Source organism: Petromyzon marinus, chromosome 30 (genome assembly GCF_048934315.1).
Source record: "Petromyzon marinus isolate PM22_M1 ecotype Great Lakes invasive population chromosome 30, UKy_Petmar_22M1.pri1.0, whole genome shotgun sequence".
NCBI lineage: Eukaryota > Metazoa > Chordata > Hyperoartia > Petromyzontiformes > Petromyzontidae > Petromyzon > Petromyzon marinus.
Genome location: NC_133696.1, coordinates 10,213,519 through 10,230,403, shown reverse-complemented (window position 1 = coordinate 10,230,403; position 16,885 = coordinate 10,213,519). Strand labels below are relative to the sequence as shown.

The 16,885-nt window shown below is 45.9% G+C and overlaps 1 protein-coding gene across 3 annotated transcripts; it reads left to right on the top strand.

Moving 5' to 3' along the window:
- Nucleotides 1-4,473: 4,473 nt before the first annotated feature.
- On the top strand, nucleotides 4,474-14,440 carry LOC116947601 (uncharacterized). Of its 3 annotated transcripts, none has more exons than XM_032963541.2 (10): nucleotides 4,485-4,784; nucleotides 5,231-5,350; nucleotides 6,728-6,814; nucleotides 7,363-7,450; nucleotides 8,699-8,753; nucleotides 9,229-9,259; nucleotides 9,860-9,896; nucleotides 10,587-10,655; nucleotides 12,243-12,341; nucleotides 12,576-14,439. In XM_032963541.2, exons 1-10 carry the CDS (start codon nucleotides 4,725-4,727, stop codon nucleotides 12,737-12,739), a joined length of 810 nt encoding a protein of 269 aa, XP_032819432.2. In that variant the 5' UTR covers nucleotides 4,485-4,724; the 3' UTR covers nucleotides 12,740-14,439. The 3 variants fall into 3 exon arrangements, with proteins under 3 accessions (XP_032819435.2, XP_032819432.2, XP_032819433.2); XM_032963542.2 differs by having other exon boundaries at nucleotides 4,489-4,784; nucleotides 10,590-10,655; nucleotides 12,576-14,438; XM_032963544.2 differs by lacking the exon at nucleotides 6,728-6,814 and having other exon boundaries at nucleotides 4,474-4,784; nucleotides 12,576-14,440.
- Nucleotides 14,441-16,885: the final 2,445 nt, after the last annotated feature.

Below are 16,885 nucleotides of genomic sequence, written 5' to 3'. Positions count from 1 at the left end.
AGATACATTATCTGGCAAGTCTGTGACCCCATAGCGATGGTATATATTAATATAAATAAAGTATGCTAGAGCTAGTATAGCTGGTGACACGCATGCTGTGATAGTTTGAGCGATGGGCCTGATCGGCACCTTACGGAAATCACCGAGGAAGTACGATTGCATATATTAAAAAAAATCATTTTGAGGCCGTTACATTCATCAATATAGTTGCATACGAAGCAACTGCCGTGAGCAAAAGGTTATCTGGGCTGGTGAGAAATCTGAGTGGTCAACTCACAACGTTGTAAGTTCATATCCGGGTCGCAGATCCAACTTTGGGAGAAACAAACTACTCGGGATCAATAACATCAACTCGGGATCAACACCGTCCAGGTCAGGGAACAATTCGGGGTGAAGAGCTACTTAAAATAAATACGTTTACAGTGGTTGGCCTGTGTGGAGAGACTGGATCGTGGGCCACGTGCATTGCCAAGAGGTAAAGAGAGATGATCTTTGTCACTCCGGCGTGGACTTTTTCCACGCTTGCCGACTGCTTAGGAAGAGATGGGATGTGCACTCATCCCCACTGGTGATCAGCTAAGTGTTGCAAGCCGTGGATAGAGCAACTCTCCCGTTGTGTGGGGGATCAATCCCGCGTTGCACTCGTTTCATTACTCCAGTTTTGATTCATTTAGATTTCCATGGTTCTCGTGTACGAACTTTACTATCTGTATTTAGTATCGTTTTGAAAAAAAAACATTCTTATCCAATGATAACCTGCCCAATTACAAAAAAAAAACTGTTTAAGAATCTTAAAAAACTAATCTATAAATAATTTTAATGCACATATGATCCCGAATACAAAATCGCCAAGGCAATTAAATATTTTATTTTTGGGACACTATTTTTTTTTCCCCAGGGATGTACTTCACTCTGCGACTGTGGTACCAATCAATACGAAATCAGTGCCACACTCCGCGATGTCGAAACGCAGTGAGGACGATTGCGCCGAAACCCTGAACACTCGAACGCACCGTAGTGGTGCATCGTAGTGTACAGCTCGTCGAGATGAGTCGATTGCCGCATCGCGGACCATCAACAGACTACAAATGACTGCATCACGGACATTATGCGAGAACCGAGTGACTATGGTTCCCCGGGGTACCACCATAAGGTTCATATGGCAACTTTATTTGTGAAACCCCATCACTGCAATTTGAGGGTTTAGGAAACATAACATTCACAAATTAATGTGTACAGGATAAACACAACTCATGTGCAACTTTAAAAAAAAACACACATGTTACCCAGGTTCAAACCTAGCCTGTTTGGGGCATCAGGTAACTCGCTCAACTGTTTTGTGTTTTGCTCTCCGCTGAGCCACTCGAGCCGAATGATGGATTATTTATTTGTGCTCCAGGCCCCTAGCGAGCAGTGTACATTCACGTAGGTGTGCCTGAGATAAAGGTGGGAAGTTCCCACATTTCTAACGAATGGACCAGTCCTCTCAACTCCAATGATCTTTAATATCCGGGGGCGCATTGCGGTAAAAAAAAAAAAAATGTTCATCCTAAATCCCGCAGGTCGGAGATCATCAACTCGGAAGCAATAAGGACCCGGGATAAATAACATTTCGCGCCAGATGTTAGGACTCGCCTTCCCTGCAGATTATGGGAGTGCCTGCAAAGTGTGGAGGGATCTGCGACAATTTTAGGTATCGCGGATGATTAAAGTTCGAGTGTTAAACGTACTTTAAAGAAATGCTGTAAGTACAGGGTGGTCCAAATGTCTTATGACCCCCCCCCCATATTACTTGACCCCTAACATTGTTTCCCTTTGCATATTTATTTCTGTTTTAAATAAACCTTACTATCAAAAAATATTAGTTTCAGAGAATTAAATTAGGGGGGCGGCACAAGACATCTGGACCACCCTGTATATGTACGTACGCATGGAGGGGGGTTAACCCAAACGCGTTCGCTTGCGTATGGGGGGGGGGGGTCTACTGACAATGTACACATAGGAAACGGGGAGGGGGGGTGAAGCCTTCAAATGAGTTAGATAGTCCGACGGTGGACTGTCTGTTTGCTTAAACACGTTAATATTATTAATCCTTGATCGTTTCTGCGTCGATTAAATATCGGCCGTTCTATAGGATTCGGGGGGGGGGGGGTGCGTCAAGTGTACGTACGCAGGTGGGGTTGGTGGGGTTTAAAAAGTCCGCGTGCGTACAGGGAGAGAGGGTGGGGGTCAAGTTTTGACAGATGTTTGCGTTCCTACTCAATGAATGGCCCCTATACTGGCAACCAGGTACATTTCAGTTACTGGTCTCACACACACACACACCGATGAGCAAAAGCAACACACCAATTGTGTCCCTTTGTGTGCTTGTCTCTGCGTGGCAGACCTGACCTGCTGTAACACTGCCGAGGAAGCAGCTGTTTAAAATTCCCATGTCACGATTCACAGAGAAGGGTTGGCTTCTGGCCGGCTCGCATTGGGCCGCTTGCATTGTCGTCTCGCACACTCTAGGGTACACGGCAAATTTCTAAGACTGCCCAGGGCCCCCGCGCTTTGGGGGGGGGGGGAGGGGCTCGCTTTACCCCCCTCCCCCCCCCCGCGCGTCGACGTCACGGTGTCAGATGTAATAGTGCCCGCTTAGTGTGAAGGCGCTGGGGGCCCACAGTGGGATTTTCCCCTGGCCCAGCACTCTGCCGCCCCACGCCCTTATAGATGGCCCTGACCACGGCTAAAATCAGTGGCGAGTGACATATGAACTGGTTCAGCCGCTCCCCCTTCACAAACTGGCACTGAGGGACCGTCCATGAATTACGTCACGTACCTGGGGGGGGGGGGGAGTCAGACATGTGACGTCACATCAAAATGCGCAACTTTAAATAAATATCGACAACACGTTCTACTTAATTAAATAGACTTAAAAAAAGTTTTCTCCTACAACATCAGAGTGCATCGCCACATTAAATACGCACTACAATGACAATAGCTTAAAGCGATTTGAAGCATGTTTTATTTTTTTATGGGGGGGGGGGGCAGGGCTTTGTGACGTCATATTTGAGGGGGGGTCTGACTTTTTGTGACGCCGTGTGACGAAGGGGGGGGGGGTCAAACATCATCCAAAATCGCGTGACGTCATTTATGGACGGCTCCTGACCAGTGAAGTGAAGTATGGTTAAAGACAAAGATCCCACGTGTAGCCTTAACAGAAGTGTTTACTGTAACATCCCTTTGCACGCCATGTATTAGCTCTAGAATTACCACAGTTACCCAATCAACGGTCGAGCGATCAAAGGAACCATCACTTATTTAACGAGCCATTCGCAGTTTCACTGCAAGTGCTGTAAGCGAGTAGCACCTATGAAGGCCGGCACAGCACTCGAGGGGGTGAGAAGCTAACACCACGCCCGGCCACCTTTGTCTCCCTTGTGGCAATGTTTACACATCGCCTCACCTACTTATTTGAGGCCGAGTCGACCTAGGGGAGGTCCAGAGCTGGTTGGCCGTGAGACTGAATCAGAATTAATATTTACTTATACTGGAGGAATCCGATGAGCAATGAAGCTCTATTTCACAGATGTCCAGTAGGGCGCTGGTCAGAAAGTTACAACAACAAACATTACAAAACAGGAAAGGATAGCAAAGAAAAGGAAATGTAAACAAATCACTTTAAAAACATATACAAAGTAAACTCAAATATCTTAATCTTATCAGACAAAGCCCACCGAGGTATTAACTTATTTTTCAAAACTCTTTGGTTCTATTGGGTAAAGTCACGTAGGTGACTTTACCCAATAGAACCAAAGAGTATGGATCCTAGCAGTCACGAAAGCTTTAAATCTAGAATTATTTTTCAAAAGCCACCTGACCACAAAAGACAGCTCAACACAGTGGCCTATCACGTGGACATTTATAACATCGAGATGATCTAAATAATCTCAACGCATATTCATAAATGCGGAGGGTGGAAATAAACCAGGAGGACCCGGAGAAAGAAAAAAAAATCCAAGCGATCACGGGCAGAGAGACACGCAGACTCCAAATATGCAGCGCGCATCAGGGTCAACGTCCCGAACTCCTGTATACCAGGCGAAGAAGTTAACGTCTCGCCACCGTGGTGCCCCGATCGAACTGGCTTCGCCGGTGCTTCGTAGCGAAATTATTCGTAGCCAACAGCAGTTGAGCGCCCATTAGTTTTTCAAACTTTCAAGATTATTTTTTTAAAGTGTGGGCTGTTTTATGGCAAGCCACAAATCAAAGTGACGTTACCGACCTCTAAAAACTCACAAACGCGTTCCGTCAATGACACTGTCCTCAAAAATATATTTGTGGCGTATACTACGTTTCGGGTAACGGCCCTTTTACACGCGTCCACCCCACCCCCTCCCTCGCTTGTGCAACACCGCCGACAGCGGGCGTGCGTGCCCAGGCGGCTATGTTTGGCACTCGTGCGTACGTCTCGCGTGACACCTGTGGTGGTTGTCCAGCCTGCGGAAGAAAATTGTGTAATACCCCTAACGATGGAAAACGTCCCACCATTGGTTCACGAACAGATGTCACTGCTGCTGGGCAGGGCAGGCTCATCGTCAAACCCTTTCTTCTCAAGCTGCCACTCGACGCAAAGGAGGTGGGGGTTTTTTATGTAAATTCGAGCTGCAATTTGGAAACCACCCCCCACCACCAAGCTTGAATAAAAAAGGCTGCTTGCCGCACGCACGTCAGTTACAGCCATGCCTCTGGGGAAGGCGGACACCGCAAATATTTGGAGTGAATATGGACCTCAATGCAAGGTAAGTGGCCGGTTTTAATTATCGCACTATGACTTGACGAACCAAAACATATACGAACCAATCCACATACCGTACAATTCTAGCGTAGACATTTATATTTTACGATGAGCTAAAAGTGAGGATTACAACGTTTGTGTCTCTGATGCTGATACTGGCCACTCGTGTTATCAGCATCATCATCAGCCGTGGTCAATCCACTGCTGGATGAAAGTTTCCCCAAGCAGCCGTCATCTCTGCGACGTACGTAATCACCGGACCGGCATGCGAGCTGATCTCATCCCTTGTGCTGCCATTCCGTCATTGCTCTCGACCATCAGGCTCAGGGAATGATAGGCTCGTGGGGCATCACCAGAACGGATGAGCGCCGGCCAGCTTGGTCGACTGAGCAGGGAGACCGATTCGCTTCGTGTATTTGATGTTGGTTTTTTTTTGCTCCCTTTCCTCAGGTGGTGCAAACCGCGTCGGCCATCTACCTCACGAAAACCGATGACAAGACGGACACGTGCATATCGGGAACAACGTGTATCATCGAGTCTCAGGAAATGACCTACCTCGTCATGTGCGCGGTTCGTACGAACCTCATCACCATATATACAACGGCGTGTTTATATATACACATTTACTGTGTATTATAGCGGTAATTCCACGGTGATTGAATCATAAGAACAATGCAGGTGCATGGGACGTGGCTTTCTGCTCCGATCACATCAACCCGTCGTGCAAGGACATGTTGGAAACTGTTAAGAGCTCGAATGACACCTCGTGGTCCATTTTGCGATTGTCAAGTTCTGCGAGCCACGCTGTAATTCCGTCACCATGGAATTCCCCATACAATACTGTCTACTTGATATGTAATATTACACATAATGCACGGCCCTTTATCGATCAACTGCTGGAAGAAGGCTTCCCCACACCGTGTCGGTCATGGGGAATGTTTGGCCATCCTTTGGCACGTTGGCCATTGCCAATGTGTGCAGTGGGGGGCTAGGAGCCCTCATCTGAGCCGTGGCAGGGAATCGCTGGCTCGTGCATGCAGTCCAAAAGGTCCGAGTGATTTCCTGCTCTCATGAGCATCGAGGAGGTGCTCGTCGCCCGTTTACAGCCCGAGCCAGTGGTGGCAATTCCACATTCCTATGGTGGGGGTGTGTCTATCCATCGGATAGGCTGCCTCGTAAGGACTGAGTAAACCCCCAGACAGAATTGAATGTTGCAATAATTCTGTTGCAAGCTGCACACTCATCCACTGAGCCACCATCCCGGTTGTACCTGTTTTTGTGTACGTATACATATACAGTACATGTACTAAAATTTATATATTGGGGGCCACGAGACGTTAACTACCTTGCCTGGTATACAGGAGGGCGTAGGTTTGGAGTTTGTATTTTTCTCCGGGTCCTCCGTTTTTTTTCTCTCAACGTTTAGAATGAACATGAGGCGTTTAGAGTATTTGGCTCCTACACATTTCCACATGATAAGCCACTTCGTTGAGCTATCATTTGTGATGGCCAGGTTACTTCTGAAAAAGAGCTATACGGCTCAGTGGGCCTTACCTGGTAAAATAAAAAAAAAGTATTAAAGCTTTCGTGACTGCATAAAATTACTCATTGTTTTTTTCGGTAAAGTCACGTATTTAGAAATACAATAAAATTATATTTTAAAAAAACAATCACGACGTTTCGATCACAATGCAAGCGATCTTCATCAGGTGTCAAGAACAAATCTAAATAAAAAATAGTTTAGTTTAGTGTTTTTGTTTATATTGCTTACCCTTGAGGTGAACCCTATAAACATACGCTCTCTTATAGCATACAGTGTTTTGCATTTGATATTTTTGCTTTGATAACTGTGAACCACGGACACAAAACATAATTTATTTCCCTTGTGGTCCCATCGTGTCTATCTACCCATCTCATTCACAGCAATCTGTGTGTTCTGTATTACAGGACGAAAAGCTAGAAACCATCTGTCACATAGAAGATCAGACATTCTTGCAAACGCCTGACAGAACACTAGAATTCGAATCGTGGAAGGTACGGACCATTTGAATATACTCCACGTGCATCGGCTTCCACACAACACACACACACTTAAACGTAAACAACACACGTGTACGGAGTAGGATGTTTGCCAACGTGGGAATGGTGCTAATTTGAGCCGAAGACAACTCCAAGTTTGTCAAAAGCCAGAAATACTTTTATTTGAATCCATAGTAACTCATGTTGTCGATGGTTAGGGTTCGAACCTGTATACTTGGCACTGTAGTGCAATCATTGCTTTGACTGCCGTTCTGTTGCACAGTGTTTACGCAACTGCCCATGTCAACCGATGTACACGGCCTTTGTTGAAACGTTAATTTTGATGGGACTCTGATGCTCCCAACGGTGCAAATCGTCGAAAACAACATGTCGCGAGATGGTGTTGCTCAACGAGTTCACAAATTACATTTGAGAAAAATAAACCCGTAATCCTGCCAACAGGTGGATGGTGACGATGACCATCACAGCGTAAATGTGGCAAGGTCATAGCTTACAGCCAAGTACTGCACTGAAATCAAATAATTCTCTTCTCGAATCCCCAGGGAAGAAAAATGGTCCTCAGCTTTGGAGATGAAGAGGAGCTGGACAAGCTCGCAGGGTCCCTTCCACCCCACTTAGTCAAACGCAAAGGTAATGCTCGTGAAACTGCCGTTTTGGTCCAGTGTCGATCAGAAATGGCTGGTTCAGCAGTATATCGAGCAGCCTGTAATTTGGAAGGCTACCAGTTCAAATTCTTGCGTGGCTCTGGCCACATAAGATGTTTCCTTGTTCGTGTCTTTGTTTGTTGCGGTTGCACCCGAGTCAAGAGCCGCATGGCTCACAGGGCTATTCCTAATAAATGAAACTGAAACTGAAAACATCATTCCTGTAGGGTCAATTAAACGCGTACAGCTTCTGCAGTGATTCTTCAATGGATAGACGACTCGTGTTGTCGTCGTCCCCCGCCATGGGAATGTGGAATTTCCATCACTGGCTTAGGGCTGTAAATAGATAATGCCCATTTCGGAAGGAAACCCGCTTTGACCTTTGAGCGCAGCGTTTAACGCACAACAAGGACGTCGGTGGCTAGCGGGGTTTGGAGCACCGAGGCGGCACGACCCCGGACGGGGAGGGTCCGAACCGGGCGGCCAAGGCCGACTGTGTGCACGGGGGCTCTCACGCAACAGCCGGCCGCGTCGCTGTGGTGCCAGACAACACGGACGGTGACGCGTAGGTGGCCCCCGACCCCGCGTCCTAGCGGCAGTCTTAAACACGATGGCCGCCCGCATTCTGACCCGGATCGGCGCAAGCGCTCGCTCTCAATAAATGGATGAAGCAAACTCTCAGGTGTGGATAGTCGGTGGTCTCGGCCCAGTCATTAATGACCGTACCAAAAACCCATGATATTACATTTGGGTGTTCATTTAAGTCGGCTTATGCCAGCTCTGAGACTTAAACACTACACAGTGTTTGGAATGACATTGACAGTTTGTTATGTGAATGTCATCCTCCTTTGCTGCAGAGTTCTAAAATATAAATGTATTTGCCTCATTCCATGGGGATGATAGCAAGACAAAATGAAGTGGAGAAAATAGACAATCATTGACCCTGAAATAATGCTAATACCCGTGTGTTTGATTTATTTCTGTTACAGCCCTTTGTAATTTCACTGCCTGTTTACTTGTCTTGTTTTACCAACTGTTTAAAAAAATTAAGTGACCAATTATATACATTCATTGAATATAAATAGCAGTTATAAGCACCTGTTTTATGCAACGTACACTTAAAATACCTCTGTTTATGATATTTTAGCAATACACAAACAATGCCAATATTTCCACTCGTCTCATCGTCAGGTCGAAAGAGATTAATTACATTAATTGTTGTATTTTTTAACAGAGAATACAACGTCGAAAATTTCCTTCAGAAACAAGATGCATCTTCCCAAATTGAGGTAATCATAACATCATAATCACACAATCATCGTTTACGCTTTTCAAACTCCATGTAGCATGTCCGTGTAAAGATGAAATAGGGTTCCATGGGAAATGTTGTAATAGAAGCATCCTTTCTTACCGAGTGGCTATGCAATTAAGATGAAAACGTTCCGCAACTTAAATTCACCTCGTTACACGTGATCAATTTTGCCAAGCCAAGATTTGATTTAAGAGGGACGTAATCTGCCGATTAGTATTCTCCCATTTGTTCCGAAGGCCCCCGCAGTCCAATGGGTTGGTTGGCCAGTGTGGAAGAGTCGGAAAATTACCCTCTAGACCCTAGCGGAGATGTCCAAACCTTCCTTTGTTGGAGGCGCATCCACTGGCAGTGCCTTGCGGAGGAAATTGCACGGATGCACCTTTTTAGATGCTTACGGAAAATGCATACCTGATTTATTTTCTCTAATCGCCGTTTCTTATGTTCGCACAAAGGTGGCTGTCAGGGAGGAGCCTGGATGTTCAGGTAATATCAGCATACCAGATCACATGCACGTGGTGTGTGTACACGATAAATAGATCAGCACGTTTCCAAAACATGCCCTCTATGTGGCATTTCAGATGAGCCGTTGTGCTACCCACGCCGAGTGATGCTTTGCATAGACAGCTTACGCTTCACGGCAGCTCCCACAGTTACGCAATAGATTACAGCGCAGTTCACAATTGCCAACGCGCGTACGAATGGCAGCGGTAATAGCCTGTACGCAACGAAATATTCAGCAACGGTGCGACGCTCAATCGTGCATTGAGAAATGTTTAAAGACGTGGCTACAGGTCTGTAATCACCATGGACATGCTCAGCCCTATTGTCAATCCACTGCTGAATGAGCGCCATGCCCACACTGTGTAGAGCATGGGGGTTTTCTGAGCATACTTCACCATGCGAGTTTGTGACACCGGGAAGCATAGATGTAGGAACGTTGTACAGTACAACAGTGGATTTTGATTGCATGCCCTCAACGTCGCCCCGCATCCTTGGACACACAATAACAGGGAGTTGTGGTTACGTTAATTCAAACCTTTGAAGTAAGATATATTTAAATGTAACTGTATCTTGTCTCACCAGCCGAATATCCAACGAAAGAAAAAGCAAACCCCAGAAGGTACGGTTCGCGCATGCCTGTTTACCAGTTATTTTGCTACATTTTAAACGCGTGGGTATTTACCGCATCAATATATAAAAGTTGGCCACAATTAAGTAGAAATGCATAGCGATTACCCATTAAATCACTGCTCTGTGAAAAGTTTGCCGTAGTAACTGATGGCAATGTGATTATATGATGTCATGATTTTCTGACAGCATCCGTTTTATAAGCGTTAAAGCTTGTAAAATTGCAAAAGATTGGGAGACTCGTGGCAGGCTTGTGTAGAGTGAACTGCAGTCGAATAACTTTTACGCTATCTTGATTTATGCTTGAAGTACATCAAAGCAGTGTCAAGATATTTAATTATTTTTTGAAGAAAAAAAATCTTAAAATCATAAATACAGGAGGTGTTTAGATGTTCAAATAAACCAATAGATACCTATTACAAGGCATACATTCTCGATTAATCACACATACTTGTAGTAACAAAAATATACGCAAACAAATATGGTTGGTAATGTATGTAACTGTCCCTGAGACCGATTGACCGACACCAGAGACTCTTTTATAGCTTTGTCTCACCCGTGCTATAGACCAAAGGCTGCCAAAAGGCAAACTGTACATGCAGCACAATGCAAACACAAAAAGCATTAATAGCTCTGGTTAAGCAAGGTTATAGCTTACATGTGTGCGTGTCTCTGGTTCCAGCAGAATCAAAAGCTCCCAAGCCTGGACCTCCTCCACCTAAACCTCCTCCCTTATCCACACTCCCGAGCGGTAAACAATCACCATCGTTTCTGCATTCCAACAGTGGGAGTGGGGGGGGCTGTCTCTTCACCGAACAACCACTGTTGAATTCCCACGCAGTATCTGTAATAAAGCGCTCATTTCATCATCCGCGGAGATGTATTACGGGTTGAGTCAACGCCCCACTCGGATTTGAACTCATGTTCTTGAACTCGTGATTGTGAGTGAAGCGATTTTTAGAGCATCGCCACCTCGCTGGATTTGGCATCCAGAGGTCTCTTTCTTTGCAAGCAGATAACTCGAAATGCATGTGTTGGTTTTGGTGGTGCGTATCCACGAGTCCATGTTGTTGGTTGAAATCGCCCGGACGAAATTGTAATCTTTACTTTAAATCGTGACACGAAGTGGGGAGATCGATGTTTACAAAGGGACTCTCAATTATTTCGCAATGTTGTTGTGGGTAATTCTCATGCGTGCATTTGCTGCTTGTGCAGGGACACTCAAAGGCCTACTTTTCCACATTGTCACCATGGTGTCATTTTACACACGTTACTCCCTGCCTTTACAATCGTGTTTATCCCTGCGCTGTGCCAAAAGTCAACAACAAAAAACAGATGTGGGAATTGAACCGATGACTTTTGAGCAAATAACTTTGGTGGCAAGCGTCCAAAACGACAGGTTAACCATGCTGCGCATGCCGCTGCATCATTAGACCATTTCACACGTAGCTACGGGTAACTCGTAATGATGCATCGGTGGATTGTCTGGGTTGCCGATCTTAACAGTGCTTGCGAAATAAAATAAATAATTGTATCTACGGAGACACCCGGTGCATTCATTAGCTGCTCCACACTCATCGAGGAGTCTGTGATCACAGACACGTCAGCAAGTACAACTGATGAGTACATCATATAAACAATATAAACAATATTATTTACCCGTGTAGCTCACAGTATATTCTTTTGCAGCCTTAATTTACGAACGTTTCCCATTGCTTTTTTTTTTCTGGGTCACCCACACGGCCCCCACTCCCCCACCCCCGTGACCTCGAATAACCAAGGTCACGCAATTCCCTGCTTAAATGAGCACTGAGATGGTGACCATCTCCTGCTAACAGCTCTGGTGAAAGTATCGAGTATTTGTAGAAATTTCCACATTTGCTATGGGTGGGCACCAGTTTATCCGTCGAACAGTCACCGTTACAATTTCACGCAGATTTATCCCAGAGGGATGCTTAGCTAAGCAAGCTGAACCCCACAATAAACTTTGATCCATAACAGAGGTTTTTTGGTTTAGATCGCATCAATATATAAACGTGTCGTTAAAACCCTGCCACAACCCGACACAGCCAACTAGTAAGGGTTGTCACGTAAACAGAACAAGTTACTAGTTGGCTGTGTCGGGTAGTGGCGGGTTTTAACGACACATTTATATATTTACGCGATCTAACCCAAAAACCTCCATTATGGATGATATGGGTCGCGAAAGCCTTTGAACTCGCAGCCTTTTAATCACGTGGCACCCGCTCCGAGCCGCGTGCCACCCTGCTGTACAAACACATCAGGTGGCTAAATTGGTTGCTCGTGTCGGTGTGTGTTTGTGTCTATGATGAAGCAGACATTGTATTAACTATGACGAGTACGCGGCCTCGGAATGGCGGACAGCAGCAGGGCATCGCCTCACCTGCATCACCACCCTCACCTGAACCCACTAGAGGTGAGCACGCACCCAGCCCTCCTGCCCTCACGTTTATTGTTCTCACCCCTCCCGACGCCTCCCCCACTGCCCCTCTGCAAATTACACCCCAAACAAGAAAGCAAAAAAAAACACGTCGTAGGTAGTAAACGATTCATATGTGCCACCGTGCGTTCCGATGCTATGTAACTGCAATCTGTATTGTGTTGCATTGTACCTATGACAGACTGACCCTGTGTAATCTTATATCCGCAGCGCAAAACGAGGACGCAGTACGGGACACGAAGTGTCACTTGAAACTTCAGCAGTGCCCCATCTGCCACTGTTGGTACCCCTTTGGTGACATCATTTGGCATGCCAGTGCGTGCGGGGACCACGGACAGCGTTTCGGGCCACTCTCGGCCGCCGAACACACGTGACCCCGCACGTTCATGTTAACGTACGTTGTGTCCACGTGAACAATACGCGTTCAACTGTGAGCACTTCATTGGCGGGACGGGGAGCGGTGACTGTCACGAGCGATGCGATTTTCGTCCGGGGTCGAAGGCACGAAGCTCAACGCTACCCCTGGGTGGGATACTGGGCTTGGTGTGGCCAGAACGAGGCACAGAGGCCAACAAAAAGTCGAGACTATTGTTGGGTGGCAGCAGGGGCATGGCAGCACGGCATGAGATTCCTCACTCGCGTCGCCTCCCTCGTACCCGCGTGGATCTTCTACGGATACTGCAATTTCCTCCCACGTTCAAAATGCTACTTTTATCATATTTGCTAAAGTGCCGAAATGGAGGGCCCTTTTTTTTACAAATAGCCTCGAGATCCCAGTGAGGCCTTTTCTGGGTATATAAAAAACTGCATTATTTAGATTTTTTTTTATCTCCATTGGCAGCACAGAACCAGCCGCGAACATTTCAGGTTCCTACATTGAGGGCCAGCCTCTGCTGAGGACCGCCACTGATTGATGCTGCACAAAGTTGTACTGCTTTTATCAGGCCCAGAGGGGGATGGGTTGGCTCATGACTCTTTTCCACCTTACAAAACTGAGCCGTGCCAGGATCATTGTCACATTTTATTAGGCAGCCATTGGAGCTATGTGCACTTTTAAATTTAGATTGAAAACTAATTTATTTAAAACTGCTTTGTTGTGTTTAGTTTCTTCACCCCCCCCCCCCCCCCCCGCGCGCACCTCCAATGAGCACGGTTGGCTAAGCATGGTGCGAAAGAAGTTCAGCATACATATAAATATGGAAACTCTACATTCCTGTGACAGGGTTGAGTATGTTCATAGGACAACCAAAGGTTCTACTTTTCATTGTCATTATCATCATCCAGGATCCATCCACTGTTGGATAAATGCCGCCTCAAGCTACTGCCAATTGAACCTTATGGCGGGTCCCATAAGCCCCCGGCTCTCGCATAAACTGCGTTGCGACGTCATTTTACGTCTGCTGAAGGCGAATTATACGGCAATCTATTCCTCTCGACGAGCTCTACACGATGCGCCAATCAAAGTTTCAAAGTATTGTTTCTTCTGCGCATTCGTCCTCGCTGTGCATGGACACGACATGACTACAGAATGATCCGCGCCAGGCGGGTCGCGGCGTTTACGTGCGCGGTGGGACGGAGTCGCCAAAATAAATTAACTCATTACGATTTTGACTTCCGTTTATTTGGGACCATGGGGCTCCGTCATAAGGTTCAATTATCGTCATCCAATTGTTGTCCTGTTCTCCTCGTTCAAGTCCTTCCACCACCCGTGAGAATGTATGCAGTGCGTTATTCTGATTAAGGATAATTTTGGATCCTTTCTTGAGTCCTCAAATCATGTAAATTATTGAATTTGTTACCATTTGACAAATCTACGTTTTGTATAAATGCTATATATTGTATAATATGTAAATAATGCGTTGTAAACAAATAATAAGAATAAACTGGCAAGTATATACACTGTATAATATGTACTTGTAATAAGTTTACTGTGCATATACACATCCACCCGCAGTGTGCTCGGTCTCCTTCCGAAGCAGAGTTTGACGCTGTTTTTGAGTTTGGCCACATGGTCATAATTTTCACGCCAAAAATATTGTCAATCACCCTCAACCCCCCGATAAGATCGTTACCATTGCACAGATATCATCCGTACTTAATCAGGAGTTTAATAACAAATAATAATTTAAGATTGAAACAATTACTGCTTATGATTACTTAATAAGGAGTAACTTAAGGGCTTCTTGAACACTTTGTGGGCTGCTTCTACTCAGATCCAAGATGGCGACGCCCAGCCAGTGACTCAATCAGATTGAGATTTTAGTCGGTTAACCTGCTAAATATATTTTTTAAGTTTTTAAGTTTTAGCGTTTAAAATTATATTTCATTTTTCAAAATATAAATAGAAACAACTGTTGTTTTATTCTTTGGGTCTTTCGGTAAAGCCACGTAGATAGAAAAAAGAAAAAGAAAAATCACTCCGTTTTGATCACAACACAAGCAATCGTCTTCAGGTGAAAAAGAGAGGGAAATCTGCTGAGGCAGGCTGTTTATAAAGGTTTACAGATGGGCGGGGCAGCTAATGTTAATGTAGGAGCGAGTAGGAGAGAGCGAGTAGAAGAGAGAAATTTGCTTGTAAATGTAAGCTCGGCAAGGGCCAAGCTTGGCTAGGGCGCGGACGACGCAGTGGCAAGCCGCCATTTACTAACACACCTAAAGGTTGACTGTGTTAGTGAATGTAACTCCGAGAGTCGAAAATAACTGCTAACATAGGTAGGTAGGATAGGAACATCACAGCCAGCTATGACCTAAACTGGTTAATAACGTCCTTCCAATGACTGCTCAGTTTGTACACATCTTCTCGTTTGAAATTGTGTCTGTGTTAATATATCTGGATGGCTTCATGAACGAATTTTTGCTGAGAGCCAGTGGGTTTTCAGAGTATCTTCGTCTTGCCAAAATTAATTTCGTGTGTACCCACTGCGTTAAAATAATGATCAGCCACGGCTGAGGTATTGGTCCTACCATGTTTCAGATCTGCCTTATGTTCAGGAACACGGTCCGAGACATGACGCTTAGTTTCCCCAATGTAACTGCTGCCGCAAACACAGCTTAGTTTGTAGACACCGGGGTATTGCATGTCAGGGATCACATCCTTCACAGGTGGGATCAAGTCACGAATTTTATGTACTGTGTTGAACCGTACCTGGATCGTGTGTTTGCTCATGATTTTGGAATTATTTTTGGTGACCCCTGCTATGTATGGCAAGGTGATGGTTTTGGTTGGGTCCTCAGATGGTTCTTTCCCAATGGTTGGGGTGATAGCTTTACGGATTGTGTAGTCTGAATATCCATTCTTCTTGAGGGCTTGGTGTACGTGCTCCAGTTCACTGGCTAGGTGGTGATGGTCGGAAATACGAGCTCTATGGTATAGAGTATTGATGAGGGAATTCTTCTGGGATGGATGGTGGTGGGAATCAAGTTTCAAGTTTCATTTATTAGGTATAGCCCTGTGAGCCATGCGGCTCTTGAGTCGGGTGCAACCGCAACAAACAAAATATGAACAAAGAACATCATAAAGCGACGACGCGCAACATAAACAACCTGGATAAACCAGCAAATCTTCCAGAAAAAAAAGTATTACAATGCTGTGTACAAAAATCCTAGTGTGATGCAAGTCAAACAATAAAAACCATAAGACAATTTAGATTCAAGTTATCACGACAACTCCGCACTTCCGCAAGAAACATGGCTTAACCATATGTTTTCGAAATCACCAAAATGAAGCTATAAAAACAATGTAACAACAATAATCATAGGAACTGTGATTCAAATTTAACAATAAACGATATACATAACATGTACGACCAAACTCGCAGCCATATCTGGCAGCATGACACTCCCAGTGTATGATGTGTGAGTCACGGCCTCCTCCCCGCCATCACGGCCTCCTCCACGCCATCACGGCCTCCTCCACGCCATCACGGCCCTCCTCCACGCCATCACGGCCCCCCTCCACGCCATCACGGCCTCCTCCCTGCCATCACCGCCTCCTCCACGCCATCACGGCCTTCTCCACGCCATGACGGCCTCCTCCACGCCATGACGGACTCCTCCATGCCATCACGGCCTCCTCCACGTCATCACGGCCTCCTCCACGCCATCACGGCCTCCTCTAGGCCATCACGGGCTCCTCCACGCCATCACGGCCTCCTCCACGCCATCACGGCCTCCTCCACGCCATCACGGCCTCCTCCACGCCATCACGGCCTTCTCCACGCCATCACGACCTCCTCCACGCCATCACGGGAAAAACTGTCCCGAGTTGACTCGGACGCAGAAAAAAAACGCACGCAGGTGAAAGACACGGCACGAGGTCGAGTGCGGCGCTGAACAAGTCAGGTTTTAGGTAGGCATCCGTGTGGGTGGCTTTCCTGTAGACAGTGTCCCATTGAGCCATCAGGTTTCTTTTGATTAAAACATCCAAGAATGGTAACTTGCCATCCTTTGTCTCCTCCACAGTGAATTTGATCGCTGGGTGTATGGAATTGATGTGGTTGAATAATTGGTCCAGAGCTGGT

Bases quoted from the DNA above. Each gene is read 5' to 3' on its own strand.
- LOC116947601 (XM_032963541.2), top strand. From the start codon at position 4,725: ATGCCTCTGGGGAAGGCGGACACCGCAAATATTTGGAGTGAATATGGA. The intron at 6,815-7,362 runs GTACGGACCATT...TCGAATCCCCAG, and splicing joins TAGAATTCGAATCGTGGAAG to GGAAGAAAAATGGTCCTCAG. The intron at 9,260-9,859 runs GTAATATCAGCA...TTGTCTCACCAG, and splicing joins GGAGGAGCCTGGATGTTCAG to CCGAATATCCAACGAAAGAA.